At 35.3% G+C, this 16,237-nt stretch overlaps 1 protein-coding gene across 2 annotated transcripts in view; it reads right to left on the minus strand.

The window, feature by feature from the left end:
• Positions 1-7,375: 7,375 nt before the first annotated feature.
• The window catches only part of LOC122217600 (A disintegrin and metallopeptidase domain 3-like), a 137,345-nt gene continuing 128,483 nt past the window's right edge, over positions 7,376-16,237 (minus strand). For both annotated transcript variants that reach the window (XM_042934779.1, XM_042934778.1), the window contains exons 19-21: positions 13,859-14,021; positions 10,509-10,559; positions 7,376-7,549 (exon numbers count right to left, since the gene is read on the minus strand). In XM_042934779.1, coding sequence (XP_042790713.1) covers positions 10,511-10,559; positions 13,859-14,021 — 212 coding nt within the window. In that variant the 3' untranslated portion in view covers positions 7,376-7,549; positions 10,509-10,510. The remainder of the gene's footprint in view (positions 7,550-10,508; positions 10,560-13,858; positions 14,022-16,237) is intronic.

Below are 16,237 nucleotides of genomic sequence, written 5' to 3' on the forward strand. Positions count from 1 at the left end.
AGGGAAAATATAGGGAAAGTCTTCATGAACATATGTATAGAAATATTTTTAGGTGGGTGAAAAATTCACCAACCAAAAAAGAAAAACAAAAAATAAGTTGGACTTCATTGAAATTAACAAAATCTGATTTTTGAAAAGCACTGGTAAGTAAAAAAATCAAACCATAGGATTGGAAAAAATAGCATATGTGTATATATGATAAAATATCTGTATCAATAATTTTAAAAAATAGGCAAACTATGTTAGTCAACATTTTACGAAAGTAGAAAATGACACAGATGTCTAATAAACACATAAAAAGACAATGTTTATCTTCAGAGAAACTCTATTTAAATCACAATTCCATTTAAATCACTACTACATATCCATCACAATAGCTAAAATTACAAAGACTGACATTATTAAATATTGGCCAAGATTTGGAGCAAGTGGAACTCCCATGCATTGCATGCAGGTATATGAAATTATACATTTTGGAAAACATTTTAGTAAATTCGTAAAGGTAAGAGTACTCTTACTATAAGACCCATACAAACCACTCCTAGGTGTTTACCTCCAAAGAAATTATGTATGTCCAAAAAAAGACTTCTGCATAAATTTTTACAGTAACATTAGTCATAGTAGAAACTGGAAAAAATACCCTGATACCCATTAGTTGAATAGATAAAGAAATTTTGGTATTTTAAATAGGGGTATATTATCCAGCAATAAAAAAACGAGACACTAACAAACATAAAATATATATGAAACTCAGAAACATTATTCAGAGTGAAACATAATAGAGTGCATCCTGGATGTGGCTGTTGATGTAAAATTATAGTACAGATGACAATGTAGTAATAGAGATCAGATTGACAGTGCCTGGGTCAAGTAAGATGAAATCTGAAAAAGGACATAATAAGTGATTTTGAGATGTTGGAGATATTCTGTATCTTGACCAGGTTAATTATAACATAGGTATAATAAATGTGTAATATGATAATATCTTACTTTACAACTTAATATTGTCTCATTCCATGGTATGTAATTTACACTTTCATAGGACTGACTTATGAAAAACACAGATGATTGGGATTTACTATAATATTCCATAAGAGAGAATAAACACATGGAGATATATATGCCTAAGATATATGCCAAAAACAGAGATATTTGCCATTTCCAATGGCATAAAAGCTGATACTATTGTGGATTAAGGTACATTAATGAATGTACAAGAAGTCACAAGGAAACTGTGCAATTGGTGTAGCAGTCCAGAGGTATTCTCAATTGAGGTAGTACACGAGCAATGTGAAAATTTTCACACATGTCCTGCATTCAACAATCAGGAGGCATCATATAAAAATTCATATCTTCTCCAAATTCCTATAAAAATCAGGATATCAGATACCTATATTCCTAATATATTCCTACACATATACACACACATATATCTTTCAAATATGTGTATGTATTTATATATGTATATATCTAATTATATATGCATTTATTAATATATATGTCATGAGGTAAATATAGTTTTTATATATTTTTATATGTGTATTCATCTAGGTGTATATATACATTTCCTGAAATATGTATATAGACACACACATCCATGTGTGTATTTATATATATATATATATATATATATATAAACTATGTAAATACATAATCTTTGATATACTTGCATATATATGTATAAAGATAAGTATATCAATGAAAATATTCATGTATCTTGATATATTTATTAAAATATGATTTTTATATAAAATTTACACATCATTATATATAGTATATATATATATTATTTCATTCTCTATTATAGTGATTTGTATTGTAAAATGATAAACTGAGGCACATTACATGTTGAAGAGTTTGTTTGTACAAACAACCCTTCAAATAAGGCAGTGACAAAACCCAAGTGATTAGGGATATACAGTGGAGAGATAAGCCAGAGGTTTTTATAGAGAAGATGCAAAAACAAAGCAAGGCGAGTATTTAATTGACTACAGTTTAAATGGTTGCCATTTTGGGGAAAATATTTGTCTAAAAATGGGATAATGGATTAAAGGAGGAAATAAGAGAGATGAAGGAGGCCACCTCTAAGAAATAAAAGGGAGAACATTAGCATACTCTATCACAGAATAAAATGGCTTCAGGATTTCCATATATAAAATATAAAAAAATGTAGACAGGTACTGAACACCTTATGTAAAACTGTTTCATGTACTTTTTGACAGGAAATTTTATGTAAACAATTTGAAGTTTAAAATGATCATGCAATGGCAATGTACAAGCAGAAGTAAATCAGAAAAAAAAATGGAGGAAAATAAACTTTTATGCAAAGAATTTTCCAACCAAAGGTAGTTTTAATTGTAATGGAATTACTGTCATTACTGATTTTTTATTTATCTTTACCATTAGGCTTGTATATAACACCTTCCACATATAGCAGTGTATATTAAGTTTATAGTCACTTAAGTTTGAACCCATTCTTTCCTCTTTCCCCCCATTTAAGGTATATGGCGTCATACTTTACATTCTTTTATTTTGTGAATACCTTGACTAACTTTTAAAGATACACATATTTTCATTGCTTTTGTGCTTTCTACTTTCCTTACTCCTACTTATGGTCTTTCCTTTCCACTCAAAGAGTCCTCTTTAACATTTCTTGAAGGAGTCGTTTGGTGGTCATAAAGTCTTTTAATACTTGAGAAACTCTTGGTCTCTCCTTCTATTCTGAATGATAGCCTTGCTGGATAGAGTATTCTTGGCTGCAGATTTTTTTTTTCCTTTCAGGACTTTGAATATATCACAGAAAAGTGTCTGCTGAAAACTCAGCTAATAGCCATATGGGGTTTCCCTTGTATGTAACTGTCTTCTTTCATATTGTTGCTTTCAAAATTCTCTCTTTATCGCTATTTTTTAAATTACTATGTGTTTTGGTGTGGACCTCCTTGGGTTGATTTTTTTGGATTATCTCTGTGCCTTTTGGTTCTAGATTTCTGTTTCCATTCCCAGAATCAGACAGTTTTCAGTTATTATTTGTTCAAATACATTTTCTGTCTCCTTCTCTCTTTCTTCTCCTCCTGGGATTGCTATAATGTGAATGTTACTATACTTTATAGAGTTACTGAATTCCCTAAGTCTTTCTGCGTAGTTTTTTTTTCTCTTACCTACTTGGCTTGGTTGCTTTCCATTGCTCTGTCCTCCAGGTCACTGATTCACTTTTCTGCTCTATCTAGTCTACTCTTTATTCCATCTAGTATAATTTTAATTTCATTTATTTTATTCTTCATCTCTAATTGGCTTTTTTTAATCTTTTTTTTAAGTGTCTCAAAGTTGTCTTCCACTTTTTTCTCAAGTCCAATGAGTATCTTTATGATCATTGCTTTAAATTCTCAATCAGGCATATTGCTTATTTCTGTTATCCTTAGGTCTTGCTATGATTTTGTCCTATTTCTTTTCCCCCATTTTGGACATATTCCTCTGTCTCCTCATTTTTTTTATAACTCTCTGTGTCTGTTTCTCTGCATTAGGAAAAGTTGAAAACATCTCCTGCTCTTGAACACAGTGGTCCTATGAAGAAGGGATCCTGTGGTGCCCTGCAGTGTAATGTCCCCTGTCACTAGAACCAAGTGCTTCAGGAGTGTCTCCTATGTGTGTTGTATGCACCCTGCTATCATGATTGGACTACATCTCCCTTCAGTCCAGTCATCTGCAGTGGCTCTCTTTGCCTGCTGTGGGCAATCTTTGGTCTCTATGGTGTTAGTGAGCCAATCTGGGGCTGCCCTAGGCTTGATTTGAGTTAGAACAGGCATTTGTCAGAGATGCAGTAGCACCAAACTTCAGGGCACTCTCCCTGTGTTGTCCCCTGAAAAGCTTTCATTGGTGAGTGGGGCCAGCAGTCAGACCAGGTGTCTGTCCCCAGCCCACTCCTGAGGCTCCTGGAGCCTGTGGTTGTCTTTCCCTTACTTGGGGAAGGTGTCACTTTGGAGTAATGCTGACCTGTGTCAGGGTTGCTTGCTCATTGCCAGGCTTGTAGCACCGCCTTGGATGAACTCTGGGCAAGAGCATATTTGATGGGGTGGATCCACCAAATTGCAGAGGGGTGAGACATGCAGTGTTAGCAAGTTAACTAGGTAGTGTCAATGCTACACTGGTTTCAGCTAGTGGCCCTGTGTTTATGCTGGGTCATGGGGCAGGGAAATGGAGCTTGCCAGCTCCTTAGTTCCTAGAGGAGTCTCCTAAAAATCTCTGTCCTTGAAATACATGCTCTTAGATTAGCAAACAGTTCTCTTTCCTGTGTGCCCCATGTGTTTTTCACACTGCTGTTTCTATGCTGTATCTCTGCAGGGCTAATTTTTGTGCTATCTCTTTAAGGTGAGGGACTCAATTTCCCCTCACCTCCTGGCTTTCCCAGAGCTGATCCTGCTGATTTTTAAAACTCCAGGCTTTAAGTCCTACTGGTTGTAAGAACTGATGAAAATCAGCCTGTCTGGTTTCAAAGCCAAATGTCATAGGGATTCATCTTGTCCGTGAGGGCTCCCCAGTGCGAGAGTCTGCTTCTCTCTCCTCTCCATGCCTGCAGGCTCCTCCTTCCTATTGACAGTCCTGTGGGTCCATTTAGCTACCCACAACATCTACACCCTTCCTGCACTCTTCAGTGCAGTCTCTTCTCTTCATTTAGTTGTGACGTTGGCTCTGTACATCTTAGTTATTTCTGAGTTCTTTACACTGATGTTAGTATTATCTAGTTGTATCTGTGGGATAAGGTGAGGCTAGAGTCATCCCATTCTGCCCTCTTTCCAGCAATCCTCAGACCCTTGACCCTTGATTCAAAGAGTTGATACCTTGGCTAACATCCTCAGCCCTGGCCTTGCGGTTAGGGTGACACAGAGGAAGGAACCAGCTGAGGATTTAGGAGGGGAGAGATAGGGATCACGGAGTTACAGGAAATTGCTCTCCAGGAAGATCCTGGTCCTGCCTGGAGACAAAAGGAGGAGATTGAGGGAGGAGTCCTCTTACCCAGGTAGGTGTGAAGTGTTCCAAGCTCATAGAGCAGTGCAAAGAGAAAGAAGTAGGCTGGGCCATAGTGCACCCAGCATGGCCAGGGCTGAGGTCCATTGGGCAGCTCTGAGGTTTGTGGGCAGGAGTACTCAGGTGTCCACCACACTGTCCTTGTCCCTTTGAGTAAAGACTGCACTGTTTTCAGCTCATGCTGGCCCACCCTTAGGGCTCCCAAGTGGCTGGTCAGCTGCCACAGGTGGAGGGAGAGAAGGCAACAGACACAAGCTTATGCCTTTGCACACAGCTTATTTGTTCTGGCTAAGTTGTCATTGATTAAACTCTTCAGTAGTGACATAGGGGTAAATGAGTATGATTTGCTTTTCTGTTGAAGTTCTTGGTAATTACTATTCTACATGTCATGTTTTTCTGGCATGTTTTATTTGCTCTGGTGGAGAAAAAAGGAAAAGAAACATTTTTTATAAGAAATTTTCTACTTAAATCGTACTACTGATGACTTAATTTAGTATCTCTGCAAATAAGGAAAAATCAAGAATATTGTATTTGATCTTTGATAAGGCAATCAAAAAGCACTTTTCATCAACTGTGTGCCTATCCTTACAGTATTAGATTGTAATCAGTTGAAGAAAGGGAAAGAAACTTTAAAATGCAACCCAAGGGGTGCCTGGGTGGCTCAGTCGTTTGGGCGTCCGACTTTGGCTCAGGTCTTGATCTTGCGGTTTGTGGGTTTAAGTCCCACGTCAGGGTCTGTGCTGACAGCTTGGAGCCTGGAGCCTGCTTTGGGTTCTCTGTCTCCTTCCATCTCTGCCCTTCCCCCACTTGTGCCCTCTCTCTATCAAAAATAAATAAATGTAAATTTAAAAAAAATTTTAATGCAACCCAAGTGTTTTGTTAACAGTTACTCTAAGCACTTGCAGGGAAACTGCAGAGGTGGGGGACGGGGGGCAGCAAGGCAAACAGGAAATGTGTCTTGGCTGGAAAAGAGCATGCAATTTTCTTTAAATAGTCTAAGAGAAATCTTAAATCACACATGTCCAAGACCCAACTGAACTCCACCCACCTCTCTCCTATACTTTCTTTTATCCCAGTACACCCTATTACAAGGATGAATTGTGTCAATAGTTGCAATGTTAAAGTACAGTCAGGCTTAAAACTTGGATCTGCTAAGTGATAGTATACATGGGATCCTCATAAATTATTAAAATAAAATAAAATAAAGTAAAATAAAATAAAGTAATGATAATGACCCAAAATAAGTTAGTGGCAATAAGGATGTGGTAAAGTTATGGTAGAATCATCCTGATATATTTTTTTTTTTGCCACACAAGTGACCACTAAATTATACAACTGAATGTGTTTAGTATTTTCCATATATTCACAGATATGTGCAGCCATCACCACAGTCTATCTTAGTTGCATCATCTCAAAAGGAACCCTGTACCCTTTAGCTATCACCACCCCTCACCCCAGCTTTTCATCCCCACTTAACCCAGCCGAAAATAACCACCACCCTTTGTCGCTATAGATGTCCCCATTCTGAATATTTCATACAAATGAATAACATATGGGTTTTGTGATTAGTTTTACTTAGCAGAATGGTTTCAAAGTTTCATTCATGTTGTAGAGGTATCAGTGTTTTGTTCCTTTTTATGGCTGGATAATATTCCATTGCATGCATAGATCACTATTCATACAATGTTTATCCATTCATCAGTTGATGGACATTTGGAAAAGGAATCTCTTAGCCTCTGTGGTGAGGTACCCTCAACCCTGAACCAGGAGCATCCTTGTTTATTGAGGGAGACTCTGTAGGTTCTCATTAGATTCCAGCTAGGTTGATGGCTCCCTTATCCATGTACAACACTTTGAGGTGCACTTTGAGAAGTGCACTCATCTTAGTAAGAGGGAGATGGGGAGGGGGACCCTGAAGCAAGAAAATCTTTCCCAGAAAAGCTCATCTCCAGCAAAAGAGGAGGAGCAAGTCTGTCTTCCCCAAAGGACAATGATATATCCCAGATCCCAAATTACATGAGGCCACAGAATTCTCACCTAGAGACACAACAGTTATCTATGACCAGAAACACAGTTGGAGCAATTCCCTGGAGATGGAATGGATGTTAGTGTCTATCTGGGGGTTCGTTCTGGGGCTGGCCTTACCTGGCAACATTTCCTCTCAATATCCCTAAGCCTGGAAGGGATAGGGCAGGGAATCACGGGCAGTTGGGAGAGGTGTGGACTGTGGGGTGTCCTCAGTGAATAAGGAATGTTCACATCTGGGGATGTGACAACTTCTCTGGTTCAAAAGTTGCTTATTTTCCCATAAAGGATCACAACATGTAGAAGAATCAATAGACACAAACCTACATACTTTCACTCTCAGGATTTATTTTTGTTTGTGAAGTTGAAAAGCTTTAAGCCATGACAAAAAGAGAGAATAGGTTTTTTTTTTTTTCTTTCATTCTTGAATCAGGTCAATTAATGGTTAGCATCTTGGTAATATCCTTTTTCCAACCTATGGCTTTTTGACATTGTTTAGTTGCTGTTGTAAAACAAATATAGAAAGAGATATGCTAAATTTTAATTGTTAATAAAAGTGATCTCATTTTACTAGACAACTAGAGGTATAGCAAATCATTGGTATATGAGACACTGATTATAGTGTCACAATCTAAGCCTGTGTTTCACGAAATGTGTAAACCCGTTTTTTTTTTCTAAGTTGTCTGTGATAGCCACAGTAAAAGGAAATATTAAAAGTCATATTCACAAGCATTATATTTACACAGTTTCTACACTTCACATGGATAAAAGAAAGTCACCAGCAAGGAAACAGAGAGGAAAAGAACAGTAGAATATGTGAAGAAATAAGTAACTACTAATTTGTCTATTTTTATCTTCAGAGGAAGAGTATTTCAAGAAATCCTCCGTGCCTTTCCAACAGGTGACCCATATACATACAGTCGGAGTTGATTCACTAGCCTCCAGTTCTCACTGAGTCTGACTTTTTCCCTAAATATGTAAAAAAGCCAACCATATCATGCTGAATCCCTCCCTTACTACTTCAAAAATACTTTAACTATATGAGAAATACTTTCTCGTGTGTGAGAAAACATGCTCCTCATCATGGCATGCCAAACATTTGTCTTGGCTCACAATTATACATGTAGATTTTCTCTTGCAACGTTCATAAATTTTAATATAAATTTTAAAATGTAATAAGAGCATAAATTTGAAAATAAGTCTGTGTTTACATTTAACCTTGCTTATCTTGCTGCTTTATCAATAAACATTATTTAAGCACATTTTCTTACACTTTATATTGAAACTGCCAGTTCATTCTGTTGGTATCCTTCAAAATTTATTCCTAAAACCGTCTTCACTACCCCTGGTCTGAGGTACCATCCTTTCCCTCCTGGATTATTGCAGTAGTTTCGCCACCAACTGGTTTCTCCACTTCTCCTCTTGCCACCAAACTATTTCCAACAAATCAGTCTTTTTTTAATTTATTTATTTTAACAAACCAGCCTTTTAAAGTGGAAGTCTTGAACATTAATCTTCCAATGATTTCCTCTCAGAATAAAACACAGCCCTCAACACTTCTCACAGCCTACAAGAGTTTTACTGTCTGACCTACTCACTACCACAGTCCCCTTGCTAACCCTGCTCCAGCTAAACTGACATCACTGTTAATCATCAAACATTTCTGACTTATTTTTTCATTGGATCATTCACATGCTTGGAAAGCTCCTGCCTAGATATACGCATGGCGACCTCTGCCAGCTCTATGCCTCTGTAAGGAGTTGATTTACAGCTGGAATGGAAAAGCTCTATCTTTATCTCTGGGAAAGCCTGGATGCTTGGTTTCACTTTTTGCCAAGACATTGGCAGTGGAATTTATAATGGGCTGTTTAAAATTTAAAGGAAACTTGAGGCCTTGTGCATGAGATATCTCTCCGGTGCCCATTTTTGCCCGCACTCTCTCTTGCACTGTATCCTTTACATTTAAATAAAAGTCCCATGTGAACTGAACCTGGGAATTCAAGTACCTCCTTTTCAATAAATAAACTGAGTCAATACTTGCAACTTCCTCCAATACTTTGTTTACACATCTCTTGCTGAATAAGGCCCACTCAATTATATTTAAAACCAATATCCACCTCCTCCCTCACCACCAACTCTCCCAACTCTCCCTACTGAGAAATAAGACTATTTTACATGGAGGATAGTATTAGTGTTTTGTTTGTTTGTTTGTTTGTTTGTTTGTTTTGGTGGCAGATAGGGAAACAGAGATCCATTGACTTAACTCTCCATCAAAGTCAGATAAGGAAGAATGGCTGATTAGTAATTGGATGAACTCTTGTTTTCATTCATGGTTGAATTTTTAATTCTTCCATTTACTCCCAGTGATGTCTAAAATGTAAAATATTATGATTTCTTTATGTATATGACTTATACATTTGAATATATACATACATATTCAGATATGTCAGACATATTCAGATACATCTGTATATATATATGTATATACACATACAGAAAATATATAGATAGATATATTGAATCTATACAAATGCCAATGTTACCCCTTCTCATAATAAAGAATTTGTCTCTCTTTTCTGGAGGGACAATGCATTTATCATTTTGCCTGACATCTAATTGGTCCTCAATAAATGTAAATTTCATTTCCCTTCACCAGGCATACCTCATGCTACATGTGTCAAAATTGTGTGTGTGTGTGTGTGTGTTGTTGTTGTTTCTTTTGTTTTGTTTTGGGGGTTTTTTTTTGAGAGTGAGAGAATGCACAAGCAAGGGAGGGGCAGAGGGAGGAGAAAGAAAATCTCAAGCAGACTCTACTCCCAGACCAGAGCCTGAAGTAGGGCTCAATCTCACGACCATGAGATCACGACCTGAGCTGAAATCAAGAGTTGGACACTTAATTGACTAAGCCACCCAGATGTCCCCAGATGTTGAGTTCTTTAAGAGTTAATCCTTGGAGTCTGGTTGTCTTAAATGAAACTCCAGCTTCAAAATTTACTAAAATTCTGTACACATGGATAATTATTTAAATTTTTCATGTTTGTTTCCTCATTTCTAAAATACGGCTAACAATAACTGTGGAGGCTTAGTGAGGAAAAAATATAAATGCTGGGAGTCAATCTGTGTAAATCTATCAAATTAGAACCTTAAATGTGGGAGCAGGATGCATGATGGCTCATAAATATTTTAAGAACATATTTAAAATCTCTTTAAAGTCATTTCTTATTACCAAAATGTTGGCTAATAAATCTCTGGCTAATATTAGTTAACATTAAATATTTATAAGTTAATATAAAACAAAATTATTAAATGTTTTTAGTCTTTTTTTAGTATATGATATTGATAAATAGCAATCACGATGAAGGAATATGGAATAATAGTTTTTTTACACTGAGGTATTGTTAAATTTTTAAAACTATTTTATGAATTATATCATTTTCAATAATTTTATTCCTTCAATTTACCTTTAACTTGATGACTGGTTGCTGTTACTATGGTTGTCTTCTGATATAGATCTGTGAAAAAGAAATAGCATTAATTAGGGTTAGAAACCATTGTAATTTTATGTTTTTCTCTCTTTTTGGAGTATAGTTGACACACAACGTTACATTAATTTTAGGTGTACAACTTAGTGACTTGACAAGTGTATACATTACGCTATGTTCACCACAAGTGCACCTACCATCTGTCCTAGTACAGCACTATTACAATGTCAGTGACTATATTTTCTATGCTGTGTCTTTTATTACCATGACTTATTCATGCCATTAGTAAAAGTCTACATCTTCTCTCCCATTTACCCATTTTCTCCAACCCTTCAACTACACTCCCCTCTGGCAACCATCAATTTGTTCTTTGTATTTATAGGTCTGATTCTGCTTTCTGTTTGTTTATTCATTATTTTTTCCACTTATAAGTGGACTCATGAAATTTGTCTTCTCAGTCTGACTTATTTCATTTAGTGTAATATCTTCTAGGTATTTTCTTTTTAGTTTTACTGTTTTCCACAATACCTGCACCTATTTACATTCCCACCAAGAGTGCACAAGGTTTGTTTTTTTCTTTCTCTACATATTTGCCAACACTTGTCATTTCTTGTTTTTTTGTTTTGTTTTGTTTTGTTTTGTTTTGATTCTAGCCATTATGACAGGTGTAAGACCATATCTCATTGTGGTTTTGATTTACATTTCCCTAATGATTAGTGATGTTGAACATCTTTTCATTTGTCTGTTTACTATCTGTATATTTTCTTTGGAAAAATATCTATTCAGGTTCTCTGCCCATATTTTAATCAGATTATTTGTGGGGTTTTTTGGTATTCAATTGTATAAATTCTTTATGTATTTTAGATATTAATCACTTATCTAATATATCACTTAGAAATGTCTTCTCCCATTCAATAGGTTGCTTTTTTGTTTTCTTGATGGTTTCTGTCACTGTGCATACGCTTATTTTGGTGTAGTCTCAATAGTTTATTCTTGCTTTTATTTCCTTTGTCTGAGGAGACATATCTAGAAAAATGTTACTACGATCAATGTCAAAGAAATTACTGCCTATGTTTTCTTGTAGGATTTTTATGGTTTCAGGTCTCATATTTAGGTCTTTAATCCATTTTATGTTTTGTGCATTGTATAAGAAAGTGGTCTGGTTTTATTCTTTAACATGTAGCTGTCCAGTTTCTCCAGCACCATTTGTTGCAGAGACTTTTTCTCATTGCATATTCTAAGAGACTCCTTGGTTACAGATTAATTGTCCATATAATCATGGGTTTATTTCTGTGCTCTTTATTTTGTTCCATTGATTGATGTGTCTATTTTTGTGATAACACCATACTGTTTTGATTACTACAGCTTTGTAGTATATCTTGAAATCTGGGATCGTGATACCTTTAGCATTGTTCTTCTTTCTCAAGATTGATTTGACTATTTGTGGTCTTTGGTGGTCCTATAAAAATTTTAGTGTTTGTTCTAGTTCTGTAAAAAATGCCACTGGTAATTTGATCGGGATTGTATTTAACCTGTAGTCAGCTTTGGGTAGTATGGATATTTTAACAATATTAATTCTTCCAATCCATGTGCACAAAATATCTTTCCATTTGTGTCATTTTCAATTTATTTCATCAATGTCTTTTAGTTTTCAGAGTAAAGTTCTTTCACTTCTTTGGTTTGGTTTATTCCTAGGTATTTTATTCTTTTTGTTCCAATTGCATATGGAGTTATTTCCTTAATTTCTCTTTCTGCTACTTCATTATTATTGTATATAACCACAACTGATTTGTGTATATTAATTTTGTATACTTCAACTTTGCTGAATTCATTTATTAGTTATAACAATTTTTTGGTTTAGTCTTTAGGCTTTTCCATATATGGTACCCTGCCATTTGCAAAGAGTGACAATTTTACTTTTTCCTTACTAATTTGGATTAACAACTTTTTTGTTGCTGTTGTCTAATTGCTATGGCTAGGACTTCCAGTACTATGTTGACAAAAGTGGCAAAAGTGGATGCCTTGTTGCTAAGCTTAGAGGAAAAGTTCTCAAAGTTTCATCTTTGAGTATGATATTAGGCGTGGGTTTTTCATATATGGTCTATGTTGAGGTATGTTTCCTATAAATCCACTATCTTAAGAGGTTTTTTTGATGGAAGCCTTATATCATTATTTTATCTTTATTTTCACAAGTGAGAAACAGAGACATTTTCCTTTCACATAGAATAATGAGACGCATTTATCTTTACTTCTGCATTCCTTTTTCCTGAATATCCATGGAGCAAAACTGTGACTTGTGTTGGTGATATGGTAAAGAAAAAATCTGTGTGTAAGTGAAATAAGAGAAAAACAACTACCATACAATCTCGCTTACATGTGGAATCAAATTTAAAAACAAAACAAAACAAAACAAAAGCAAGCCCATAGATAATCAGAATAAATTGGTGATTACCAAAGTTGGGGTTGTGGGATAAGTAAATGAGTGAGGGGGGGAAAAGGTAGAAACTTCCCAGTTATAAAATAAATCATGAATATATAATGTATAACATGGTGATAATAATAATAAAGTATTGCATATTTGAAACTTGCCAAGACAATAGATCTTAAGTCTTCATCACAAGAAAATAAAATTTTGTAACCATGTATGGTGACAGATATTAACTAGATTTATTTTGGTGTCCATTTCAAGTAACTTATTTCTAATTTTAGAAACAGATGAGCAATATTAAATAAGTGTAATGGGCATTGTCATCTGTATTCTCCTTTTCCTATCATGTTTTTTAAACATTTTTCTCACCTTCTACCTCTTTAATTCACAAAATTTCCTTCTCTATCTCTATTAATCTCCTTGGCACAGGTGAATGTCAATGTCAAAAAAAAAGGAAAAAAATGAGATTGGTTAGGGAGTAGACAAGCAAGTATAGCAAACAGGGCTTTCTCTACCTCTCTAGCTCTATTAGTCTCTAACTCTATTAATCTTCTTGACACAACTGAATGTCTATGCCAAAAAAAAACAAAAACAAAAAACAAAAGGAGGTTGCTTAGGTAGTAGACAGGCATGTGTAGCAAACATGGCTTTCAATTTGAGAGGCACTGTGAATTTACTAAGTACCTTTGGTTATTTCTGGACCTATAAGAAAAGGAATGACTACTTGAAATCTGAAAAACTGTGGTATATAACAAGCCTCAATATTTATAAATCCTAACCAAATTCATCCAAGATCCAAATTCAACACTTTTAAGGGCTACTTACTGTATTCTGAGTTACGTTTTAGTTATTCCCCAAATGGATTTTAATATTAATTTTTAAAAATAATAGATTTACTTACTCTCCACTTACTGTTTCCACTCTGTTCCAAAATCTTATTTTATTCCATTTAAGAGCAATAATGGCAATTAAAATAAGGAAAGGTAGAAAAATGTAGAAACTGATTAAGAGGCCATTTTTTTCAGGAGCAGCATGTCGTTTTGCAGGTATGTTTTGACCTTTCTCTGAAAACACGAGAATATATTTTAACATTTTCAAAACTGATACTCAAAGTTTATTAGTAATTTCAATTATAAAAATTTTGGATTCAAATAATACAGTCATAGAATAAACAATATATATTTTAAAATGTTTTAAAAACTAAAAACATTTTTAAAATATTAAAAAAATAAAAATGTTTTCCAATATTTTGTGACTATGCCCCAAAGTGGTTATATATTTTTAGAAGTTCAATATTAATATAAACTTGTATTTAATCTTTAGGTATATTTTTAATCTTTATGTGTTATATTTGAACATATTTTTCTATTATATTCCCTTTTATTAACTGCTACTTAAAACATATTAAACTGATATTAATATCTACTAAATTTTTAAATTTAAAAATTAGAGTAAGATTGCCTGGGTGGCTCAGTCGGTTAAGCGTCTGACTTCAGCTCAGGTCATGATCTCGCAGTTTGTGAGTTCAAGCCCCGCTTTGGGCTCTGTGTTGGCAGTTTGGAGCCTGGAGCCTGCTTCGGATTCTGTGTCTCCCTCTCTCTCTGCCCCTCCCCCACTTATGCTCTGTCTCTCTCTGTCTATCAAAAATAAATAAAATGTAAAAAAAAATTAAAAATTACAGTAAAAAGAAATAACTGTTAAAAATTTTTGATAAAAAAATGATTGCCAATACTGGTGCTTACTTTTATTTAAAAATTTTTTCTTCCCTTTTTATTTAATTTCCTTTTTTTACTTAAGTATAATCAACATATAGTGTTACATTACTTTCCAGTGTACAATATAACAGGTGGGTGCTGTTTCAGGGACATAGCTGGAGAGAGTAAGGTGTTAAGACTGATTGGATGTATACATGTCTGAATGCAATGAAGGCTTCCACATAAACTTTAAGATTTTGGTGGCCAGTGCAGAGATCTATTTGTCTTGTGACCATCAAGCAAGCCTCATAAGGAAGACTGTGGATGAAAGGCAGAGATACAACTTACAGCACTGCCTCATGGCCTCTGTGACTGAATCAGTATGTTGAATAACTGTAGAAATACTCAAGACTCCAGAGTTGCACCAAAGATGACTGGAAACCAATGTAAATAATTCGGGGGAGTGGCTGAACCAATGAAATGTGGAGGTGCTTCTACAACTGCAGAGTTTCCTCTAAAGAACAAAAAAACCAGGACCAACATGGTGGAGAAGTAGGGGGACCCATACTTCCCACATCTTTCAAAGAAAGAAGTGCAGAAGCCAAAGGACTTTTAACCCCAGAGTCTTGGAGGAAAAGAAACTGAATCTTACTGGAGGAAAATGGGAAAACTGGAGAAAAGGGCTACTCCAAGGAACAAATCAAAGCACACTTGGTGGAGGGTCCAAAATATCACTATGAGTAGGGTAATAAAATAACCAAAGTCACAAAAAGAGAACAAGTAACAATCTCCAAAAAAAACACCTCCTGAAGGGCCAGGCCCTGGATAGTGTATGACTGTCCTATAATATAGCAGTGGTCGCAGGTACAGAGCACACAACAAGTTTTTAAAACGCATGAGGGGCAGAAAACTAGCCAAAATGACTAAATTTCAAAAGAAATTCCAGGAATTAGAGACAGCTAACGATTTGATCAAAAACGATTTAAGCAACATAACTGAACAAGAATTTAGAATAATAGTCATAAAATTAATTGCTAGGCTCGAAAAAAAGCATAGAAGATAGCAGAGAATATATTGCTACAGAGATCAAGGGACTAAAAAAATAGTCATGATGAATTAAAAATATGCTATAAATGAAGTGCAAAATAAAATGGAGGCAACCACAGCATGGATTGAAAAGGCAGAGGGGAGAATAGGTGAATTAAAAGATAAAATTATGGAAAAAGAAGAAGCTGAGAAAAAGAGAGACAAAAAAAATCCAGGAGTATGAAGGGAGAATTGGAGAACTAAGTGACGCAATCAACAGAACAATATCCATATCATAGGAATTCCAGAGAAATAAGACAGAGAGAAAGGGGCTGAAGGTGTACTTGAACAAATCATAGCTGAGAATTTCCCTGATCTGGGGAAGGAAACAGGCATTGAAATCCAAGAGGCACAGAGAACTCCCTTCAGACGTAACTTGAATTGATCTTCATATCATAGTGAAACTGGCAAAATACAAGAATAAAGAGAGAATTCTGAAACCAGCTAGGGATAAACGGATCTTAACAATCTTCATGTGATGAACAGGAAAAATATGCAGC

Source organism: Panthera leo, chromosome B1, assembly GCF_018350215.1.
Source record: "Panthera leo isolate Ple1 chromosome B1, P.leo_Ple1_pat1.1, whole genome shotgun sequence".
In the NCBI taxonomy this organism is placed as follows: domain Eukaryota; kingdom Metazoa; phylum Chordata; class Mammalia; order Carnivora; family Felidae; genus Panthera; species Panthera leo.